Here is a 24,462-nt window from a genome sequence, read left to right as displayed (position 1 = left end):
CAGAATGCTAGGTCCTAACTTTTTTCTAAGACCTGAAGCCTGCCCTGTGTCAGCATGTCTGCCCAGCAGCCCTTCCTGCCTGCTTCCTCCTCTGATTTTTAGAATGCCTTTTCTTTTTACAAATTAAGAGGTAAAAACTTTAAAGGTGCAAATAGGCAAAGATGAAATATCACATATTATCCCATCATTCAGAGACCCCTGACCCCTACCCCAATATTCATGTATAACTTTTGACTCCGCAAAAACTTCACTACTAACAGCTTCACTGTTGACCAGAAGCCTCACTGATAATAAAAACAGTTGATTAACACACATTTTGTATGTTCTGTGTATTACATACTATATTCTTAAAGTAAGCTTGAGGAAAGAAAATGTTATTAAGAAAATCACAAGAGGGGCGCCTGAGTGGCTCAGTCATTAAGCTTCTGCCTTCAGCTCAGGTCATGATCCCAGGGTCCTGGGATCAAGCCCCCACATCAGGCTCCCTGCTCAGCAGGAGGCCTGCTTCCCCCTCTCGCACTCCCCCTGCTTGTGTCCCCTCTCTAGCTGTATCTATCTCTGTCAAATGAATAAATAAAATCTTTAAAAGAAAATCACAAGAAAGAGAATATATTTATAGTACTGTACTAGATTTATAAAAAAAAAAAAATCCATGTATGGGTGGACCTGTGCAGTGCGAACCCATATTCAGGGCTCAGATTCATAGTTTCCCAGCCTTTTCATACACATACACATATGGTATTAAGTTCGAGATTTTCATTTTTAAGCAATAACTCTTTAACTGATATATCCCTTTCCTGCTGTCAGAGGACTGTCAGGTATTTTCTTGCACATCTAGTATTTTAATTTCTATTTAACAGTATTGTTATTGTGAACCTAATCATATCATGTTTAGTATGTGTATTTCTTGTCTCATAAAAAAAAATGATGAGTTCCATTGAAAGCCCAGACACATGCCTTAAAAGGGTTCATATCCCCAGTGCCCAGCACACAGGAGGTGCTCAGTAAATATCTGGCAACCTCCTCCACTCACTTGTAAGAGCACGAGCTATCCAATTTGATTTTTACATCTCAACACAGTTTGGTACAGAGTTAAAGGGTAACAATGTGGGAAGGAGGGTGATGGGTGGGATCTGAAACCTCATGTGCTTAGGTGGGCTTTTCTGTCCACATACAAAGCAAAGCAGAAATGGCATATAAAAAATGTTACATGATTAAAATAAGTGCAGCTAGACCACAAGTCAGAATTCCACGTGTACACTCTTTGTTACTGTACAATAACATTCTTTTTGTATTGCCAGAGAGCAACGTCTTCAAGGGTCCGGCTGTATGATATCATTGCAGTTTTTCCAAAGACAGAAAAACTTTTTCATGTAAGTAACAGGGAAAGAAAATAGTATTTATTATTTTATATAAGAAGTCTGATGTTCTCCTTTTGCAGGTGACCTGTTTTCACTCCATCTGGAAACTTTTAAGATTTTTCATGTATACTTGGGATTCTGGAATTTCACAAGGGGATGCTTAGATGGCATGTGTTGTTTTGTTTTATTCATCTTGCTGGATATTTCATGGGCTCAGATTGAAAGAGTCTCTCAGGTTTTTTTCCTGTTTCTTTATCTCTGCGTCATTCACTCATTCATTCATTCATTTGAAATGTCTCTTAAATAAATGTTGGTCTGTCTCCTTCAAAGCTCTGAGATCACTTTAGTTTCTGCCCTTCGTACTATTCACTGCTGCCTGTGAGGGAAGAAAGGTGCAAAGTTCTGCTGTGGCATGAAAGATCTCTCTGGTTTGGCTTTCTCCTTTGCATGCTCTCAGGTGTAGTCCATATGCCAGCATGATCACGTCGGCCTTTAGTCTTCCAGAAGTTCTTCAGAATCAGCTGTCTGCTCATACTATGGCCCTTTGTGTTCCTTGAGCTTTTATGAATTTAATTCCTTTTGTATTTTTAAAAATTGCCATTTCCATGACTTTTCAGGAGGGAAAGTTGTTGAACACGTATATTTGTTTTGTCAAGTTGAGACAGAACACACTGGGTATTTTATTTTATTTTTTTCACTCTGCGCATATTAAATGATTACAGGAAAGAAAAAAAAGTCAATGGTAATACAGTTTTTCAGGAATGTTTTACTGTGTAGAATAGGCATGGCTACTTTTAGAAAGTTCTGAATGTTGTTTTTATCTTGATTCAAGAAAATAGCCATCTATCAAAACTCTATCCACCAAATGGATACTGCAGAAAAAAACAATGTACTGGTCTTTGATGTTTTAATTTTGTAGCCGAGTTCATTTTTAAGCAAAATCGGTTCTAAAATTATAGGATGATTTTCCTTAAGTTTACCCAGTAGATGGAGCTGTTGACTAAGGAGGCTGGTGTATGATTAAATTTAGTTTTTAGAGCAACTATCAGTTCTTGTTTATATTACTTCAAGGAAATAGCACAAATTATGAATTTTTTTTAATTTGGTGACGCCTTTCATAAAATGCTCAATTATACTAATTCTCAAGAATTTTGTTTCAGATAAAGGTGAGTAGGATCAAGTGGTTCTCAGTTATCAGAAGCTCCTATGGAACTTTCAAAAAATCAGGCACGTTCAGGTCTCTACCACTGGAGATTCGGATCCATTAGGTTTGGGGTTGTTAGAGTAACTTTTTTTTTTTCCCCAAGTCCCACAGGACATTCTCATTCAGTATTGAAACCCTAAGGAGGAATATGAGCATATCCAAGTTCGTTAAATAGCAAAAGATTTTAATTTTCTTATACCAAAACTTTAGTATACTTAGTTTTCTTACTAAGTAATAGCAACTCAATTATAATGTAGACTGAAGGTTGGCATGTACCTAATTTTTTGTTGCCCATTTATTTTTTTAATTGATTCTGAAGTGCACACAATTTACTTTTCCATAGTCGTATAACATGGTGGGGAGGCACACATTTATATATCCTTGCAAAGACTTCTACCTATTTATTATCTTTAACACAACAATCCTGGGAATAAACAGGACAATTACACCTTATTACCCTCATTTTTTAGAAGAGAAAGTTGAAACTTAGGCTAAATGATTTGCTTTAAATCTCAGGTAGTATGTAGTAGAGCCAGGACTTTTGGGTTTTAGAATACATTAAAATTTCACTTAGCGATTTTATCTTATTACAGTTGACCCTGAAACAACATGGGCTTGAACTGCACAGGTCCACTTTTATGCAGGTTTTTTTCAGTAAATATAGTCCGGTACTATAAATGTATTGTTGTCTAGCTTACTTTGTTGTAAGAATATGGTATATAATACATATTACATACAAACGTGTTCATTAGCTGTTTATGTTATCGGTAAGGCTTCTGGTCAACAGAAATTAAGTTTTTGGGGAATCAGAAGTTATATGTGGATTTTCAACTGAGTGGGGGTTTCCACCCCTCACCCCTATGTTGTTCATGGGTCAGCTGTATTTGTTTTTCTCAGATTATTCAAAAGTGTGAATTTGAAAGCATGAACACATGCTTTATATGGTGGGTAGAACTGTCAGAAACACTCCGGAAGATGGAATAAAGCTGTAAATAACACACAAGGTATTTGTTTGGAATTGACTATGCAGATATGCTCAAAAAGTTACATGAAAACAGTTTTTAAAACTGGAACGTCTTCCTCTTATGTGTCCAGATCTTTCCCATTCATGAAGATGCAGTTAAAGTTAGCACTCTCCCAGAGTTCTATAGAAAATCAATTTTAAAAGACATTTTTTTTTTAATCATAAAGGTTTTACAAGTATATCATGGTTTGGAACAGGGTCAAGTGCAAGCATTGTGTTGCTTAGCAGGTTGTATTCTATAAGTGATTTTATTTGTTTGGTTTTTAAGTAGATTATCTAGAATTTAAGCAAGCATCCCTGTAGATGTGATATTCTAAAACTAAGGTTTCTAAAATGAGTCATAAAAACATACACACACACACACACATACGTTTACCGTTAGTAGTTTAAAATCTAACCACCTTAAATAGCATTGTTTCCATGGGAAATAACATATGATTTCCCATTTGGAGTATATGGAAGATGTCTCAGGATAAACCCTCCCTCCCCAAAGTTACCCCAGGGGATAAGGCAGAGATGAAAGACTGTAAGGGGAGTCCTTTAGCCAGGACTTCTTGCGATGAGAGATGGCGTGGAATTTGGCAGACGCATTACCTAGAAGCTTCGGGAACTTCTTGGTTACTCCCATTTAGGGATTTAAAGCGACTTTAGTTAGTTACTCCCATTTAGGGACTTAAAGCGACTTCAAAGTACTTGATTTTGTACTCTATCAGTTTTAAAAGATATTGAGCTTTTATCCCCAGGACATTGTTTATTTTCTTATAAATTATGGGTATGTTCCAGTATATCAATGTGATTTTTGAAATAATATACACACACAAAACAAATTTTAAGAGAATGAATTAAAAAATAAATGGAAATAGAAGGTCTGTTTTTTTCCTTCCAAACCCCATGCCTTAGCCTTTGAAGAGCATTGTTGTAGAATATGATCGCAACACCTGAGGCTCTTGAGGAGGGGGAGTACCTTTCAAGGCAGTGCTCCTCAAGCTGTGGTCTGGCTTCACCAGAGAGGGCTGTTTCTCCAAATGCAGGTTATTAGGCCCTACTTATCCCTGAATTTATCACTGGGAGTAAGGCTGATAATTTCCATTTTAAATAAATTCTTCAGAGGAGTTTATATACACACACTTCAGATTGAGAGGCACTGTTTATGGCCATCTCTCTTTTCTCTAGTTAAGTCTGGCTCTCCTTTGCATATTACTTGTCATAAAGTACGAACATGTATTAACCTTACACCCATGAAGGGGACTTAGGAGAGACTGAACCCCTCCCCTCCTGTTTCCCCAGTTCCGTAGAATGAAAAGTAAATGTATTTGTGGGTATATGCAGTTTGGGGAATATGCCTTCCTTAAATCCTCATAGGAGTCCTTGGCCAGAAAAAAGTGACAAACAGTTGATAGGAATTCATACGCAACTTGGCAAAGCCACTATATTCATGTTCTTAACTGTAAATATTATTTGAACATAATTTATTCTGTTTTAGTGATTTAGAGAGTATATCATTATAATGTAAAATTAGCTGTTATTTTATAGTTCTCTAAATGTATCAATTAAACATTCGGATTAATAGAAAGTTGAATAACAAAAGAATTCAGTTGAGACATTTTAAGTTTGAGGTGTCAGAGGGAGCCAAGGGGAGCTGTCCTTTGTAACTGAACGTTTATTATAATATGTGTACTTAAGGGATAGTTTTTAATTAGCTGCTGTTATATAAGAGGGAGAAAATGAGCAATACATTAGTTAAAAAGTAACCTAATTTAGCCTTATTCTGGGGAAAAATGCTTAACGGACTTTTAAAAAATGAATCTGCTTTTTTTTAAATGAAAAACAATAATAAGTTTAAACAGTACAGCGTGGTGTGCATTGAAAAGTACACTTTCTTCCCACCTGAAGCCCTCCCTTTTCTCCAGAGGCAATCATTACTAATAGTTTTTGTGTATCTTCTCAGCAGTAATTATTTACGTACTCCTTCCTTCCTCCATTCCCCTCTTCCTCCCTCCATCCTTCCTTCTAACACCGTGCTTTTTTTTTTTCACCTAACAGTATATATAGTTCCATAATACCAATTAGAGATGTATGTCATTCCCTTGAAGGAGTCCTCATATTCCATTGTATAAAGGGACTATAATTTATTGAAGCAAAATAAAGGGATATTTAGTTGTATCTAATCTTTTGTGATTGGTATTGCAGTGACTGTCCTCGCACTAATATTCTTGAGCATTTGTTGGGTATGAGGCTATAGAATGTGTTTCTAGAGGTTCTCTACAGGATACGTTCCTACAGGCGAAATTGCTGATGTGTGCATTTAAAATTTTGATGCCTGTTGCCAAAATGCTTTTCAGGACCCTGTACTGATTTAAAGACCCTGTGAGTGCCTGTTTGTTCATTCTCTTGTTAGCAGTGGATTACTGGACTTTTGGATCTTTGCTATTCTGATAGCTTAAAAATGGTGACCAGAAGCTGAACTTGTTATATCTTCTATTCGGAGCTTTCCATCCATTCTTACCAAATTTTCAATGAGTCTTTTATGAGGTGGACAGCAGTAGTAGTTGGGATGGGGCAGATTCGTTATGAGCCAAGTGTTTCTGCCAAAACAACGTTCTTTCCAGGCTTACTAAGTTACTATGACTGTCTAAAGCCAGGCAGCCTCTGATCACTGCTTGCTTCCTAAAGCCCTGAGAGGGGGTAGGAATGACCAAAGTGGGAATTCTGAAGAAGAGAGGCAAGATGGGACATTCCTGTCACTGCTAAAAGTCCAGGTTGGTCATATGGGGCATATTATGACCTGCTCTTTACCCCCCTTCCTTACTCTGCCCTCCCCCCCTGGCCATAGCACTGATGTTGCTTTGCCCGCAGAGCCAACCCGGCATTTTGAATTTGCTATCAAGCCTGTATACACCAGCATTGTCACTAGGCTTATTTTTAATACAGTACAAAACAGCCAATTCTTTCTGTCACTGTAAATCAAGTAAAGGCCAAATCAGAGCCAGACATGGTATCTAGCAGTGGTTTTGGCCTATACTCTTATGCTCGTAATCTTTCCCCAGCTTTATTTTGCTTCTCTGATTTTCCATTTATCCTGTTTTCCTTATCTATTTATTTTCTTTTGTATGTTTTTTGTTTTGTTTTATTTTTGTAAGCCACTTCAAACCTCTTTTGGAAGTAAATGCAAAGTATTGATCAATAAGCAAGAACAAAAATTAGAACAAAGGCAAGGGAACTTAAAAGCTGAAAAATGCATTCACTATCATTTGATTTGTAACAGCTCTGCTTTGGCCACTTGCGTAGACTGTTTCTCTTCTAGTTGGAACAAAATTGCCGTCAGTAGGGCCATGTCAGTATTTTTCTAGCCCCTCAGTAGTCTGGTAGGAGCCACAGGCCTGGGACAATTCCTGGCACAAAAATAATCTGTGGAATAAATGGACCATGCATATATTCCTTTGGCTTGTTTTTCTTCGTGGATTTCAGAACAGTTAGTTGCCTCTTTTCTGGAACAATCTGATTTGGCCTTCCGGAAACTGGGCCTCTCTTAGCATGCCATCCTTATGTAGCAGACCATGAGTTAGAGGGTCTCCAGCCTCTGTCTGGTGAGATGATCCATGGACACATCACTGTGCTCCAGCTAGGTTATAGTTAAACCATTCAAACCAGATGTGAAGGAATGGCTAATCATTGACAGATATATTCAGCACCATTATGATGCCTTTGGACTGAACCATACCTATACTTCTTTAAATCAGGTTTGACTGTATCTCCCATTCTTTTTTTTTTTTCTCTCATTCTTAATGTGTGCCATATTTTCTTTTGGCTTTACCTGGTTTTCTTGCTTCTTGACAGGTTGCTTGTACACATTTAGATGTGGATTTAGTCTGCATCACTGTAACAGAGAAACTACCATTTTACTTCAAAAGACCCCCTATTAATGTGGTAAGTGTTGTACTTTCCCTTCTATATGTGAATCTCTGCAAACCCACACTAACAAACTGGAAAACGGACAAAAAGACCTAGTGTTCTTTAGAATGAAAAACCGAAGGCTAGGTGATAAATAGGCAGTTTAAAGAAAAGAGGATTCCATTTTTGAAAGCTGACTAAAGGTAGAAAAGGATCTTAAAACAAAAACTATCCAGTAAATTATTAAGATGTTTTTAAAAGGCCTTAGAAGCCAGAGTTTATGAAGGATATTTCTTAAAAGGATAACCATAACAACAGACACTTAGAGCCTGAGCATTGAACAGTAAGGGGATAGGGCAGTCGAGAAAGAAGAGGTAGAGGAAAAAATACAGAGAGGGTTCCTGAGACACCAGCGAGCTCGGGCGGGCGGGAAGATGAAGGAGCCGGGCTCAGAAAGCCCAGTGAACGAGGTCCAAGCGGGATGAAAATCTGCCCTGAAGCCCGATGGTTCGCACAAAAGCACAAAAGCCCAGAATGACTTTTATAATAACCTCAGAAGGTGGCCATGTGTTCAGGGAAGTTTTTCTTCCTGCTCCTGCCACAGAAGTCTTCTCATTACCTTTCTACATAGTTTCTCTGGTTCTTCCCTACCCCTTGTCTCCCATCTTTCACGCCTTCTTGCCGGTCTTCTTCCATCTGAAAGGTGGGAGGGCTGCACCTCAGCGGCTGCCGGCTCAGTGTGGCTATCAGGCGGCCAGGTCCTGGGCAAGGGTTAGGATATGCCGTTTGAGAAGAGTGGCTTCCGAACCTGTCTCCCCTTCTCAAGAATTCCTCTCGAAGGAGACAGAGGGTCTCACAGACAGTCCAGATTCCAAACCCAATCCTGTCAGAATTGGAAAATTAAAGACTTATGTGCTTTTTCCAGATTGATCACTGCCCTCTTCCATCTCGTGGAATCACAACTTCCTCGAGCTTTCTTTTGCTGTCGCTGCTGCTGAAGAATTGGCTCAGTGCCAAGAATAGGGGGACACAGAGGAGAACATTGATCTGTGTGGTGTGCAAAAATTGAATCGTGTGGAAAAATTTAAGTTGGCTTATGTTCCACCCCTAAAAATATGCTATTAAAGAACTTGAAAAGCACTCAAAATTTTAAAGTCACGTATATAAAGGGAAAACTAAACCAGCTCTTTCCTGATAAATACAGAGAGTGCTACTGAACATAAAGCAATATTTATTAAGCTCAAATCATTGCCCATGTTTTTGCTGGTACTTATAAATGAGTAAATAAACCCTAAAAAAAACCCTGAATTATTATATTTTCGAGTTGGAGATCTGTGTTGTTTTTAGCAGCTCACCTCTGCAATGTGGTAAAACGCAGGCTGGCAAGGAGAAGCCATTCAGCTTGTCAGTCACAGGGTGGGGACAGTTCTGGTTTGTACCCTGTCAAAAGAGATCTCTGAGATGCTCCAGCTACCTGCGATAAAAGGCACAAACTAATACAGTACCCAAGGTGATGGTAGTCTCGTTGGCCTCACATATTGGTCCTCTCCAGAGGTAGCAATCTCTGTCTCTAGAAGTTTGCCAAGGCTTTTTACCAACCTCCAATTACCAGTCCGGTTTCTGGAGTTAGGTGGTACAGCCACTCTGTAAATTGCTATTCAGCTTGCAACTTTTTTACCTTTCTCTTTGTCTTAATGAATAAGGAAGGCCATTTTCTAGACTTCTTTGCCTGACTAAACCCACATACGGTACTCTGTCCTTGTTTGGGACAAGAGAGTAGCCCATGATGCTAAGGCCAAGTCCATGAAATGGATGGACAGCAGTGTACAGCACATAATTCCTCACGTCCTACAGCAGTGGTAGGCTTCTCAGTGGCTGTTTTGGCAAGGGCTTTCATTCGGTTCCATATGAATGTGCCCTACTGTTCAACCCAGATTGTGAGCTTCTAGAGTGCACCAACTAAGGGTTGGGCCTTTTTATTTATTTATTTATTTTAAGATTTTTTATTTATTTGACAGAGAGAGACGCAGCGAGAGAGAGAACACAAGCAGGGGGAGTGGGAGAGGGAGAAGCAGGCCTCCCGCTGAGCAAGGAGCCGGATGCAGGGCTTGATCCCAGGACCCTGGGATCATGACCTGAGCTGAAGGCAGATGCTTAACGACTGAGCCACCCAGGCGCCCGGGTTGGACCTTTTTAATTACCTAAAATCTTGCCTGCAATGGATGCTCCTTAGAATTTGTCAGTCAAATGAATATATGTCTAATTTAGCATATCAAGGTGCAGCTTGGGGAACATGGCCAAATCCTCCTTGTCATCAGTCTTTAGCTGGCTGTCAGGGTCTGGCGACAAGCGTGGGCAGGGAGGGAAGTGGGGCACTGGGGCAGGGTGAGGAGGATGGCATGGGAACAGTGGCAGTAGGACCGCCCACCCTCGAGTTCCATCTGTAGGTTCAGGAAAACTGCCGTTTGATGGATATTTTTGGCTTAATTCCCATATATTTCAATTTAAGAATTCTGAAAAGTAAAAATTTGACAAGTGAGAGGGATAGGCAGTATTTAATACAGTGTCTGCTTTTTTCAAAATCTGGTGTGAACATTTTACATATGTTGTTTAATAAAAACTAGATGATGGAGTGGAAGGAAAGGCTGTGCAAGATTATTTTTAGTCTTCATCTAGTGTGGAAGTAGGCTGTGGTGTGAATTGGTCAGGAAGCACAAAAGTCTATTTATTCACCACCCATTTGAAAGAAAAAGCTGAAAACATGTAATAAGAGGTAGCTAGCTTATTGTTGAGGGCAAGTAAGAGTTATGATATGTATGTATCTGTATCTAATATCTATTCTAGATAATGGAGCTGTATGATTTTACATTTAATTTCTATTTAAAAACGGAAATATACTCACCATGAAAGTATAGAACATGTGGTAAATATGGGTAACAGTTAAGTCTTAAGGCCCTGTCCTTGCATGCTTCTTTGGATTTGAGAGTAAACTTGTCTTTGGCCATGAAAAGTTGATAGGTTGACTTCATAGGGATCGCTTTATTGGGCACAGATCTTGATTTGAATAGGATTTGTATCCTTTTCTTTTGTGGTGGTGAAAAGCAAGATCATTAAGATACTTAATTCATTAGTCTTCTACCTAGAGGCCTTAAGGCATGTAACTGTCATCACCTCCAAAGGTTGGGATGATAGGTTGGAGGGGACAAATTTCCAGTTATAAGAAGAAAAACTTCTGAGGATCTGATGTACTCTCATGACTGTAGTTAATAGTACAGTGTTGTGTACTTGAAAGTTGTTGAGAATAGATCCTAAGCATTCTCACCAAAAAAAAAAAAAGAATAGAAAAAAAATTTTTGACTACATTAACTACGTCAGGTAACGTATGTGCAAATTATGTGGGTCTTAGTAATCATTCCACGATGTATATGTGTATCAAGTCATTGTATTGTATACTTTAAATACGTACAATTATATTTGTCAGTTATTCTTCAATAAAGTTAGAAGAAGATGACGGTTGGGGTTATGAAGGAGGGCCCAGGAGCTCGAGCAGCACACCAGAGCACTCCATTTGTACAACTTAGAGCTCGCATCCCCTGGGTTTTCTTTACCACGTGCTTAGGGCACCATAATATCAGTTATGTGATTCCCTTTAAAATCTACAGACCTCTTCTGGCGTCTAAGTAACTTGTAGGAAATCACAACATATCTTTGCCTTCCCTTTGATTTTTTTTTTTCGGTGTTATTGCCATTCAACAATGACTTCAAGTTTATGGAGTTATTTCAGTGCTTCCATGTGTTTTGCTCCCTGATGTTTTCCTCTCAGCACTTCCTTTAACTGTAATCCATTTCTGTCTTCATGGTCCAATTAGTCCCCACCAAGAAATGTCCAGTAAATAGTGTCTGAAGCAGTGAAGTTGTTCCAGGAATCATGCCATATATACTTGAGTTGGGTGTGAGTGCTTTATAAACTTTATTTTTCATCACACATATTGTGACCCTAAATGTATTGAGTGCTTTATCGATCCAGTGCTTAGACCAGTGCTAGCACACTTGCTGGTATCAACAATTTTTGTGTGGCAAAAAAACCAGAAAGAAAGTTAAAAGAGTGGTGAAAATATTTTCACATATATCGAAGGTAAAAGGCTAATCTCCCTAATGTATAAAGAGCTCCTAGAAAATGAGAAGCTAAAAAACACAAATGAACAGTCCCCCAAAAATGGATTAAGAATGTGAAAAGACATTTCACTGGAAAGGAAATACAAATGGCCCTCAAAAATGAAAGATACTTAAATTCATCATAATAGGAAAAATTCACATTAAAAGCACCTGATTGGCACAAACCCAGGAGTTTGATGATACGCTCTGCCATAAGGTTGCGGGGAAGCAGGCATTCTCCTACATTGCTGTAACAGTGTACATTGGAGCGATCCCTATGGGGAAGTGGGTAATTTGGCAGCAACCATCAAAATTACAACTGCCTTCCCTTCTGACCTTGTGTATGAGTTTCCCGGGGCTGCCATAACAAAGCACCACAAACTGGGTGGCTTAAAACAACAGCAATTTATTGTCTCACACTTCCGGAGGCTAGAAGTCTGAAATCAGGGTATCATCAGGATCATGCTCCCTCAGAAACCCAGAGGAGAAACCTCGGCCTCTTCTTGGCTTCTGGTTTGCCGGCAATCTTTGGGGGTCCTTGGCATGCAGCTGTGTAACTCCACAGTCTCTGGCTTTGCCTTGCGCCGTGTTCTCCCTGTGTGTCTCTGGGTCTTCACGTGGTTGTCATGTTGTAAGGACACCAGTCTTGGGATCAGGGGCCCACCTTACTCCAGTGACCTCCTCTTAACTAATTACATCTGCAACAGCCTTGTTTCCAAATAAGGTCACATTCTGAGGTACTAAGGGTTAGGACTTCAGCATACCTTTCAGGAGGGTGGGAAGGGGGGACACAATTCAACCCATAATACCCAGCAGTCCCACTTGAGTGTTTATTCTACAGATATATTGAAACAACCCAAAGTCTACCAGTAGAGGCATGGTTAATTCCATGCCATTGCTCTAGAGTGAAATACTCTGCCGCTACAAAACGCCCTCGAGTCAGAGCAAGAATATGGTGGGCTACCTTTTGGGTAAGAAAGAGAAAAAATAACATATACTCATATTTACTTGTGTTTATATGAAGATACTCTGGAAGAAGACACAGAAATAAATAGAAATAATTATGGGAGGTGGGGATGGGGCAGATGGGAGCAGAGATACAAGACTTTTTATTGATTTCTTATGTTACTTTCGTTTGTGAATTATATGAACAAATTACCTGTCTTAGATAATGATACACCAAAAGGGTGTTGAATCCTTTTGAACTCAGTAAAGTATTTTTATGAAATTAACAGAGAATCTGTATATTGTCCTGGTAGTCAACTCTCTATTTTCTTCCTGTCATCTTAAGCTTTGCTTAGTTCTTGCAATTCTACCACCAGTTTTTCTTGATTCAAATATCACACACCTGCCCTTGGTTTATAGCATCATTATGACTTATTTCTCATTAGTATAGAAATCTGATCATCTCCCTATTCCAGAACCTTGGTCAGAGATGTGAACAAAAACCAATCAGGCAGACACTGTCATTCTTTATGAAGAGGCTGTTAGGAACAATCATTTGAGGAGCTTAAGGCAATTTACATTAGAATGGTCTTAGAAGCAGGCCCAGGTAATGAGTCTGTATTTTATCCATCTAAAAATTTAAAGTGTAGTATTATGAAAGAAATAGTCACAAACGTCAATAGCACATTATGTATAATTTCTCTGTCTCAGACTTTTCTTTTTTTTTTTTTTAAAGATTTTTTATTTATTTATTTGAGAGAGAGAATGAGATAGAGAGCATGAGAGGGGAGAGGGTCAGAGGGAGAAGCAGACTCCCCGCTAAGCAGGGAGCCCGATGTGGGACTCGATCCCGGGACTCCAGGATCATGACCTGAGCCGAAGGCAGTCGCTTAACCAACTGAGCCACCCAGGCGCCCTGTCTCAGACTTTTCTTAACTATTTAAAAGTGAACCTGATTAATGTACTAAGAGCAAAATCAGAACTTTTTTCTTAAAGACTAATTAAGCTAATGATTGTCTTCCCTCCTTTCCCCCCCCCAAAAGAGAGGAGTTTTTATTTTGATCTCATCCCCAGAGGGGGCTAAAATTATAGATACAGTTAGGAAGACTTTCTGACCTGGTCCCCCAGTTCTGTGTATCATCCACATCTTTTTTTTTCCATCCACATCTTTTATTTCCCCTCTTCTCCATCCTACTGCCTTGTGTTTTAGTTCAGCAAATAGAAGGATGAAGAAAAAATGTCAGCTTCTTTGACTAATTAGTAGTTTTGGTAAGAGAAGTAGCCAAGGGAATAGTTGAGAATATGGCTGAAGGAAGTGTTTTGGTTTATCTGTTGAATAATTAGCCAAGTTCACCCTGGTTCCTTTTACATGAATAATCCGCATTATTACATAACCTTTTTTCTATAAGCTACCGTTTAACTTACAGAAAGCATTATTACATAACCTCTTTTCTATAAGCTACCATTTATCTACTCAGAATATAAATATATTAAACACTTTTTGCATAAAAGGCAGTTGTGTGTTACAAAGAAATACCATGACACCAGCTCTCAAGCAGTGCATAAGACAGGCAGGGAGACTGAGGTGCACATTTAACTATGGCACAAAAAGTATCATCACAGACACCATTCCCAGAAAGAATCAATACAAGCCCAAGGATTAGAGGTAGGAAAAAGTCGTCAGGGAAGATGGCAGTATGGAAAATCGCATGTAAATTTTAACTAAGCTAATATCAGATATGTAAGGAAATCTGTAACAAAATCTCAGAGCCTTAAGGCAAGAGGAAAAGTTAATGAAGAGAAGATTAGGGATGGGAGAAAGGAAGTCTCTATTCAGGGAGGGAAAGTAGGGGGGCCTTCCACGTACACCTGAATTAAATCAAGGTGGGCTGCCAGTTCTGGAAGAAGACCGGTTTTTCCGTTCCCTCTGCACATTCAGAAGTAGACCTCCAGCAGCCACAGCTGACCACTCCCAGCTCATCCTCTGGGTAATAGAAACTCATTTGCCAGACGCTGCCCGGTTTGTGCCTGCTGTCCTTCCTTTGTTCATTCAGAAGACCACTGCAACCAAGGGACTTGGCCCTGCCACGCTAGCATCCTTCAGATGCTTCTCACTGCTGAGTCTGCCTGCAGTCCTAAAGACCTGCACAGTGGCTGTTCCCACCGTCCTTAGCCTCCACTCCCACCACAGGGCGCCCCCTCACTCTATCTTCCCCAGCCCATGACCTTCTCTCCGTGCTCCCACACTCCCTCCAACCCCAGAGCCTCTCCCTGTACTCCTCCCTCAGAAAATGCTCCTTTCTCTACAATTCACTCAGTTCCTTTGTCATCCACTCCTAAACTTCTCCTTGATAGCACTTACCACAGTTGAAGTGTTAGGTTTTTGTGTAAGTATTTGATAGTCCCCCTAGAGTAAACTATAAGCTCTGAGAAGGGAGGATCCATGTCAGCTTTTGCTCACCGTTCCCAAACATAGTTGCCTGAACACATATCTTGTGAATGGATGAAGATCCGGAGTTGCTCATCAGAAAAGATGGACAGTGTAGTGGTGGCTTTCAGTTCTGTCTCCACCCCTGCCAGGCTGTTTTCTTACCTGTGGATGCCTACCTATTAAGAATGTCTTAAGTAGGAAAGAAGTTTCTTTTTCTCATGTAAAAGACCAAGCTTGTCTGGTGAGCTGGGCGAAATAGTTAAGAGCTCAGGCTTCTTTGATCCCTGAGCCCAGCCAAAGCTCAGGGCCTCTAGAAGTAAAGAAAAAGGGGAGAACAGATATTGGGGGCAGCTAGCAGTCTCTGCCACAATGCCTTATAAAGGTATCATAAGGGTTAAATATAAAGGTAAGACTCTTAGCACCTGACACATGGTACTTCCTTCATTCAACATATGTAATAATTGACTCACCTGCGGGGCTTTCCCACCCCTATTCTTTGAGCTTTTTTCAGCTCTTCATTTCTTTGTCTCTTACATTCTTGGGTCAAATTTTTTGTTTGTTTACTGTGTTTGCAAACAGTTTACCCGAAGTGTAGGGAGCGCATCTCCATTTTCCTTTTAATAGTTGATGGAGGAATAGCCCATCTGGCACCCCCCTGGGACTTTGCTCTGCCTCAGGATTCCTGTTTATATAAAGTCAGCTTCCCCACAGCTAAGATAAACTCTTGATCAAACAGAGCCAAGCATCTGCCTTCTCCTGTGGATGGTGCCATTCGGGCATAAATCTGCCTTTGTTTAAGGCTGTACCTCGACATGCAGGAGGTCTGTGGTGGGGTTGAGGAGGGAGATGAGGGAGAGTCTTAGTGAAAAGAAAGCAGGACAGTGTGTGTTGATCCTTGACAGTTTATTTTCTTTATCTCCTGTGAAGGCAATCGACCGAGGCGTGGGCTTTGAACTCATCTACAGCCCTGCTATCAAAGATTCCACAATGAGAAGGTACACAATTTCCAATGCCCTCAATTTGATGCAGGTCTGCAAAGGAAAGGTATGGTTCCCTAATTTCAGGATGTTTTTCAAATCTAGCAGTTTATTCTTATTATTAATATACTGGAATTGTTTAACCGATTCCTTTTCCCTAAAGCAGAACGTTCTCAAGGCCCGGAAACAAATTCTCCCATGTCAATGAGCCCTGCAGGTTTTAAGGGAAAGAAAAATATCAAAGGAAGAATAATGCAAGGGTGGGGGAGGAAGATCTGTTGAAACCCTTTATCTTCCAATAAAGACTTTGTAGTTTACCTCCTGTGCAAAGAATGGTCTAGATAACAATTTTTTGTCATCAGTGAGTTGAATTAAGATTATATGACCTTTTCAACTAGTTTTTTAAACCAATTCACCTTCTGTAAGATCTGGTGGGAAGGCTTACTCTGTTTCTTGTCCTGTAGGGTGCTGTTGGTCCTAAGGTCTTTCTTTGACTTTGATTCTTTACCTTATCTTTAAAAGAAGTTGGTATTTGTAGAGCCTTAAATGTTAAAAAGTGATTACTGGTTATTTGTATTAGAAGACTTTTCAATTTTTTTTTTTTGTTTACATTTACCTGAGATTAATGTTGATCACTTTCTATTTTGCAGAATGTGATTCTATCTAGTGCTGCAGAGAGGGTAAGTCTGGCATGAGTACTTTGTTTACACTCTTCAAGTTATAAGACTTTGAAACATTTCTAGAGGATAAATTAATAGTAATGTAATGAATGCTTATTGCATATTTTCATTTTGAACTGCCTGTGCCCATTGCAAGTGCTGAAGAGTGAAATGTGTCCCCATTTCTTTTGGGCTGCAGGTTTTGTTTATGTGAAGTTTTTTCTTTATGCTATCACAAAATGCTTTCCGAGTTCTTTTAGAAACTTTTGGAAACTTAAGGAAACCATCAAAATTATAAGGACTTAAATTGATGCGATTGACTCCTTTATTTTGGGATACTTAAGCATCCTATTAAGTTACTGCAAATGAAATCATTGAAATGTTATGAGTAACTTCTCTCCTGTCTATTTTTTGTTCACTTTATTTTAGCCTTTAGAAATAAGAGGCCCATACGATGTGGCAAACTTGTATCCTTTTCTGAGTTAGAAGTTGTTGAATTGTTCTTTTAGGAAACTTGGAATTTGATGTGATATTATAGTTTAAGATTTTTTTTAACCTTTTACTGTGAGTTTACCAACTAAAAATTTCAAAGACAAATTATATAGGTTGTGGAGAGCTCCATCCTTTTGTTTCCTGGGTTAAGGGTGAAATAGAAAAAGGGGAAGGAGGGACTCTACCATAAAAGCTTAGAGCGAGTCTCTTCACAGATGCCTGTTGCATTCAGGCTAGAACTGCTAGAGAGTGAGTCTCTCTTGGTGTGGCCAGGGGAGCTGGCGTTGGCAGTTGGGTTTCTGTTAGTCCCCTGTCCGTGGCTGACGCTGGCTTGAAAGCTTTAATGGCCCCTCCAGAGGACTGCTGTTTGGGCTGTCCGAAAGTGACGCCAAGGCCGCTGTGTCCACCAACTGCCGAGCAGTGCTTCTACATGGAGGTGAGCAAGTTCTTCCAACAAAAACACCAAATGCTCATGTTAGGAGCCAGGCTTTTTTCTGTCCATCCAGACAATGGAGCCTGGTTTACTTTTACCATCCTGCTCTGCAGAGCTCCTTCAGGCTCGTCTTTGCTCAGCCTGTTTTAACTCTGCCCTTCACTTCAGGCTTTACTTTGTGTACTCTGTGGACTGAACATGGTCTGCGTCACTGAGTGCTGAACGTGTCTTCCAAGCTCTGCGTGTGTGTCCCTGTCTACCATTTTCCTCCCTCCTCTCCGGAGAGGCACGCTTCCCCTGCGGAAATCATTGTTTGCAAGAACTGAAATGTGAAAAATTGATGCTAAGCCATTTATTCGGAACACAAAAACAACAAATACATTTTAAAAACCCAACTAACAAACTCAAATAGTATCTTTTCACATTTATTACAACTCGTGATCCTTTTTCTCATTTGTTTTTGTTTACATGCTCAACTGTGTGCACACTATATATTTTTTACATATATCTACCTCTTCACCTTAATTCCACTACTTGAAGCCACTGAACTTCTTATTCATCAGATAAAAATTAAACTAGAAGTATTTGATATGCCAAGACTTCTGAGAATGAAAATGAGGTTTTATTAAAAGAAAAAAATTTAGAGGCACCTGAGTGGCTCAGTCGGTTAAAGTGTCCGTCCAACTCTTGATTTTGGCTCAGGTCTTGATCTCAGGGTCGTGGGATCGAGCCCCACGTCAGGCTTTGTGCTCAGCACGGAGTCAGCTTGTCCCTCTCCCTCTGCTTCTCCTGCACACACTTGCGCTCTCAAATAAATAAATAAAATCTTCAAAACATACTGTCTCGGTTCCTTCCCTTTTTAAAAAAAAGAAAAGAAAAAATTTACACTTTGGATCTGCTGTTTTATCTTTGTTCTCTCTGTGATTTTTAGCACTAGCAGTAGTGGTCACGAAGCAGTTTACTTGATATCACCTAGATGAATTTAAACTTCAGAATAGGGCTACATGTAGACTAGGTTATTTGGCATATGAATAGGTGAGTTATTGAGGCCTTGTGTATTGTGTCTAGATTTTAATGATCCTGTTCTCCACTTGGGAGAACTGATTCCTGTATTGACTTAACATAAATTAGATGATTTTGCTTCTGTTTTCAACATTTTTAGTTTGAGATAATTGTATTAGGTAGCCTAGACTCCATCACGTAAGCTCTGGGAATATTCAAATTAATTAGGACTTTATCAAGATTGTCTTGAAATTAGGAAATAGTTGGTTCATGCTTTGGTTGTTCTGCCATTATTTTTGTCTGTTTTAAATGAACATAAGGAGTCATCAAGATTTTGGATAACAATTGGTGTTCCAAAATAGACTAAAACAAGAAAGGGAAACTAATAAGAAAATATAATGGGAAAAAGATGAAGTTCTACATTGACTTCAAAAAACTCAGCTAGTCAATAGAGGGTATGTATAAAGCTAGGCTTTTATGGAAGCTGAACTAAAGGAAGCCTGTGGACTTTAGGTGGCATTACCTTCCCCCTAGTGTGACAGTCCTGGTTTATGGCTGCTGTCCCTGCAGAATTAACAGTACATCTGGAGGATGCATTACAGTTACCCTGCTTTTAGCTGACATTTGGCATCAATGTTAGACTGCGGTGTGGTGGGTTCCTAAGATTGTGAATTCAGCCACAGGTTACACTAGAAGAAATAAAAGAATCTGAAGCAAGGGGATTCAGAGTCTCACCATTACCCTCTGCGTTGATGAAGTCCCAGCTGGCGTGTGTATCATCCTGAGTGCCCCGTTCCAGAAGGACAGCAGTGCACGGGAGTACTACCAGTCTGGAAGCCTTATCGTGGAGTGGTTGAAAGCAGTGCTGGAATGGATACCTGGAAACGGAAGACTTAGGACACATAGTAGCTGCCATTCAACATGGGAAGGCTCGCTATAGGGAATCAGAATTAGGTGGGCCATTCAGGGTTCCAGAAACCAGTGACTAGCAATCTTAAGGAGGTTGTAGAGAAGGGACAGAGGAAGTTGGCATTTTAATGACCTTGAGAGAAGTTTGTCCCTTTGATAAGTTAAAACGCTTTAAATAACTGGCAAAGATTTAGTAGACTTGGTAAATTAATCCTGATAAATGAGAAGGCCATGCTTATGTAACTCTTCAGAATTGACTTTGCTTTTATTTGAAACAAATCCTAACTGAATTTATATTTATCAAAGTTCTTTTGATTCTCTCTCTCTCTCTCCTCCCCAGTCCTTATTTCATAAGGACTAAATTTGGATCTTTTCATGGCATTATGGCCCTTAAGCTACCCCTCCGGCCCCGTTTCCCCCTAAATTTTTCACACTTCTCCTTCACACCAGCTTAATGTCCCCTAAACATACCAGGTTCTTCTTACTTCTCTCTCCGTGCCTTGCAAAGGAATCCTCTCCTCTCTTTTCCTTTTCCTGTATTCCTAGTGTTAACTTTTGTTACGATACCTTCCTGATTCATCCAGGCGGAGTGTCTTCTTATGGGTGCCTCCATTCCCATTACATTTGCCCCTAACGTGCTTTTATTTCTGTGGTAGGCATCTCGGTGCCCTCTGTAGATGACACAATGCCTGGCCCAGTAGTACATTTTTAGCTGAAATTGGATAGATTTAAGTTGAACTGTGCTGCCAGCCTGACCTAACACCTAATAATTCCCATTCTTTATCCATTGTCACCAGTATATGAGAGATCGATAAATGTGTGAGTTTGATTTTCTTCGTTCACTCAGCAAGTATTTATTGAACACCTGTTAGATAACCAGGCATTGCTGGGTGTTGATAATACAATATGATTGATTCTTCAGAGGTACATAGATGACCTAGCGAGGGACCCAGATATGGTACATGCTGTAAAATGAAGTAAACATACGTCATCACCGTGGAAGCGATACAGTTGACTGTTGACCGGGCTGTCTTGATTCATCTGCCTTTCTACCATACATAAGACATCTGCTGCACCAAAGTCTGTGACTTGGGCCCTGGCTACATAAGATACATGGACAGACCATTCAAGAGAACCTGCCCTGCAGTTTTACCCTTGAGTAATCCCTTTAGAATGAATTAGATGTAAATGATACACTGATTACATGTATACGTTGGGGAGGAAAAGGTACTAACAATGAATGACATCAGTATCCATAGCAGTTCATTCTGGTTTTATCATGTACTAGTGTTGTAAGTCAAAGTAACATGGTGATACTTGTTAAACCACGTCTTTTTAAATCATGTCTTAATTTAAGGCCTATGGTTTCCCTGTTTGTTTTATAGAAACTAGAAAAACTGCTTTTGGAATTATTTCCACAGTGAAGAAACCTCGGCCATCAGAAGCAGATGATGATTCTCTTCCAGCTTGCAAGAAAGCCAAGTGTGAGGGCTGAAAAGAATCCCCAGTGTCTGCCTTCTTCCTTTTGATAGTCCGTCAGCCACAATAGAAGTTAAACCTTTATGATTTACTGTTTTCATTCGGAGCTAGAAATCATTAATCTATAAAAGCATTTTATATTCAAGCCTTTAAAGTAACAAAACCTAGTGAAGCAGTAAAAAAGAAGACGGCCCACTTAATGAATTTAGATATACTTTAAGAGAAAATCAAAGATGAGTTTATTCTTTGTGTTAAGTGATAAAATAGCCGGTATAATTGAATAAGATGTTTCCATATTTCAGGAGACTCTTTAAAAATGTTTCTTCTTCATTTAAAAATACATGCTTTTCGGGCACCTGGGTGGCTCATATGGTTAAGCGTCTGCCTTTGTCTCAGGTCATGATCCCAGGGTCCTGGGATCGAGCCCCGCATCGGGCTCCCTGCTCCTTGGGAGCCTGCTTCTCCCTCTGCTTCTCTCTCTCTCTCTCCCCCTCTCTCTCTCCCTCTGTCTCTTATGAATAAATAAATAAAATCTTTAAAAAAAATAAAAATACATGCTTTTCTGCTTTACTTGATATACATGGCTTATTTTTTAATCTTACTTTTCAAAAAGGGGTTCTTTTGAGGCCTATGAAGACATACTAAGGGGTTGGCTTTTAGTTGATTTGTTTTTGTTGTAAACCTCTCTCATTGTATTCATCAAGTCAGAGTTCTTTCTGAAAGGAACTGCTATAAAATTTGTGGAAGGAGAGAGAAAGTACGTGTAAAATTACACATGGCCTCTTTGTTTGCTGGTTCTTGCCTCCGTGATGTTCTTGAAATAGAATTCCCTCCTTTGAGGCGGAAGTCCCTGAAAACCTAATGTTGATTTTCCTAATAGCAGTATTAAAAATATCAAACCATTGTACTCAACCAACTTTGGAAATAATTTTTTTTTAAGTAGCAGAATCATTAAAATAAATGGAAGTAGCCTTTTTTGCGAATATCTGTATTCATGTTATGTTGATATAAAGAAAATAATTTCAGTGAGAAAAAGGACACCATTCTGAGAGAGAATCATATTTCTTAATTGTCATACTTACTAATCAAATGAGAAAAAGCATCATTTTAATGGATGTAAGACATTGGATAAAACTTAAAATCCACTCCTGGTTTTAAAAATGATAAAAACCCATAGCAAAACACAAGTAGAATATCACACACACACATATGTATGTCCATATATATATTTATATATTGTATGTATTGAGCATGATGGTTCTAAAAGCATTTTTGTCTGACTTGCACTTGAGCAATTTGATGGATTAGCCGCCTCCGTGCCTTCCGTAAAATGATGCCGCGGCCATTGAGCCCACACAGGAGTCCTCCACTTGCTTGAGCACCAGCTTGCTTCTGCCCTCACCCCACTTGGATTCACCAACAGTTAATGTGCGTTTATTCACCAGTCTGTTTATGCCATTGTAGTTAGCATTGTAAAGTTATATACGTTAACTAAATGTTATGAAAACTGTTGCACTATGAAGGACAAAAAAGGAATTCCCGGGAAATCCAAGTTCATGCTTTTGAAAGGCTTGAAAAAGATGAGCCATTAAAAACCTGTCACAGTAGGTGTGAACAGGACAACTAAGATTTGTGGGGGAGCCAGTAAAAATTCCACACCTTGGCTTGCTTTACTCAAGTCTTAAGTTCTCTTTCTTCTTTAAAGAGACTGGAACTCAAAGACAGCTGTAGATGTCCCATCAGAGGGTCCATACTCCCAAGAACAGATGCTGATCTTTAGATCAGCACAGGAGTGTGCATTTATACATTTTAAACTCAAAATATTTAAGGGGACGTAAATTAAACTTTTTTTGATGTCCGACCTTAGTCTGCTGTTTCAATCAACTGGTTATATTATGTGTATATTTGCCTCACTTGCACCGGATATAATATTGAGGACTTACGTTATATTAGGAAGTAAAGTTATTACAGATGTGTCTGTCCTCTTCAAAAAAGCAACTGGGAAAAGATTAGAAATACAGGCCCTCCTCCATATATGCACGTTTGCTACATATTTGCTGTTGTGCTTGCTTTCTGTTTATGAACAGGTGCTTATCCTGTTGTTCAGAATAAGTGGGTATGATGGCTGGTCCTCAATGAAGAGTGGCAGGTGGGTTTCCTTCTAATGTTTATCTTTGTTAGAACATGACGCATTACTCACTGCAACAAAATGACAGCACCTTAAAGAAAGTTCAGCAAGGTGGTCAGTTATAAACTAAAGACATAAAAGGTAATAGTTTGGTTAATAATTTGCTATAAAATGTCATTTTAAAAAAGTACTATTCACAAAGATATAAATTAAATACGTAGGTCCTCTATGAAGAAAACTCTTAAAGGGAAATTAAAGAAGATTGGAAGACACTCTGTTTTTTGGGTGAGACATTGTTCATCAAATTCTCCCCCAAATAACTTAAAATCGAAAACTATCTGCATATATTACTTTGTTTGTAGATATGTTTGGATTTGAATAGCTAGGAAATTTCATAGAAAAACAATGGGAGGGGCGCACCTGAGTGGCTCAGTCGGTTAAACGTCTGCCTTCGGCACAGATTGTGATCTCAGGGTCCTGGGATCGAGCCTTCGTCAGGGCTCCCTGTTCATCAGGGAGTCTGCTTCTCCTTCTCCCCTTCCCTGCTGCTCATGCCCTCTCTCTCTGCTCTCTCAAATAAATAAATACAATTCTTTAAAAAAAAAACCAATGGGAGCGACTTATACACCTGATATTCTAGAGTACAACAGGACTCTAGTAACTAAAACTGTAACTGTAACCAAGTAAGTGTGAAGACTAAAGACTGCATGTAAAAATCTGAACTTGCTGGTACTCAGTACTGTGACCTTGCACAAATCAGATAATCTCTCTCTGCCTCACTTTCTTCATCTCTTCTCCCTACCGATGGCAGTATTGCAAGGGTTAAGTGGATTCGTATTTGTAGAATGTTCAAAGGAGGGCAAGTCCTACAGAAGGTACCTACTAAGTATCAGCTACTGTTCTATCATTTAGGAAAAAAATAAGTCTAATCCTTATCTTCTACCCAACATACAGCACGCTAAATTCAAGTGGATTAAAGAACTAATTTTTTTAAATGTTTGTGAAATACTAGAGTAAGGGTAGGTAAATTTTTTGTCTAAAATAACACTGGGTTGGAACAAACCTAAGTGTGGTCATCAAAGCCAGAATAAATGAAAACTTGATTAATTTCCTCTTTAAATATAATGTTCTGTTAGAAAAGTACAACTAGGAAAGTACATTTGTAATGCATCAATAGAGCAGAGGAGTTTAGCATCCTTAGTAAAAGCTTAAAAAGAAATTGTTTTTTAAAAACATGCAATTTGAGAAGATGGTGGAGGAGTAGGAGACCTAGATTTCGTCTGGTCTCAGGAATTCAGCTGAATAGGGATCAAACCATTCTGAACACCTACGAACTCAACAGGAGATCGAACAGGAGAGTAGCAACAACTCT

At 39.3% G+C, this 24,462-nt stretch overlaps 1 protein-coding gene across 3 annotated transcripts in view; it reads left to right on the top strand.

Annotated features, from left to right (window-relative positions):
* Positions 1 to 24,462, top strand: part of RPP30 (ribonuclease P/MRP subunit p30) — a 40,687-nt gene that overhangs the window by 4,911 nt on the left and 11,314 nt on the right. The window contains exons 5-11 of one of the 3 annotated variants that reach the window (XM_073904453.1): positions 1,302 to 1,373; positions 7,427 to 7,516; positions 15,939 to 16,055; positions 16,639 to 16,668; positions 17,077 to 17,114; positions 17,496 to 17,575; positions 23,050 to 23,111. In XM_073904453.1, coding sequence (XP_073760554.1) covers positions 1,302 to 1,373; positions 7,427 to 7,516; positions 15,939 to 16,055; positions 16,639 to 16,668; positions 17,077 to 17,114; positions 17,496 to 17,575; positions 23,050 to 23,084 — 462 coding nt within the window. In that variant the 3' untranslated portion in view covers positions 23,085 to 23,111. Of the gene's footprint in view, positions 1 to 1,301; positions 1,374 to 7,426; positions 7,517 to 15,938; positions 16,056 to 16,638; positions 16,669 to 17,076; positions 17,115 to 17,495; positions 17,576 to 20,868; positions 21,495 to 23,049; positions 23,112 to 24,462 lie in introns of those variants that run through there. The other 2 variants (XM_025881059.2, XM_025881060.2) reach the window with 2 other exon arrangements.

This window comes from Callorhinus ursinus, unplaced genomic scaffold (genome assembly GCF_003265705.2).
Source record: "Callorhinus ursinus isolate GAN/ISIS: 27379988/994484 unplaced genomic scaffold, GSC_fseal_2.0 scaffold20, whole genome shotgun sequence".
Taxonomy (NCBI): Eukaryota; Metazoa; Chordata; class Mammalia; order Carnivora; family Otariidae; genus Callorhinus; species Callorhinus ursinus.
Note: the sequence above shows the minus strand (reverse complement) of the source record. Positions and strands in the feature narration are given on the sequence as shown.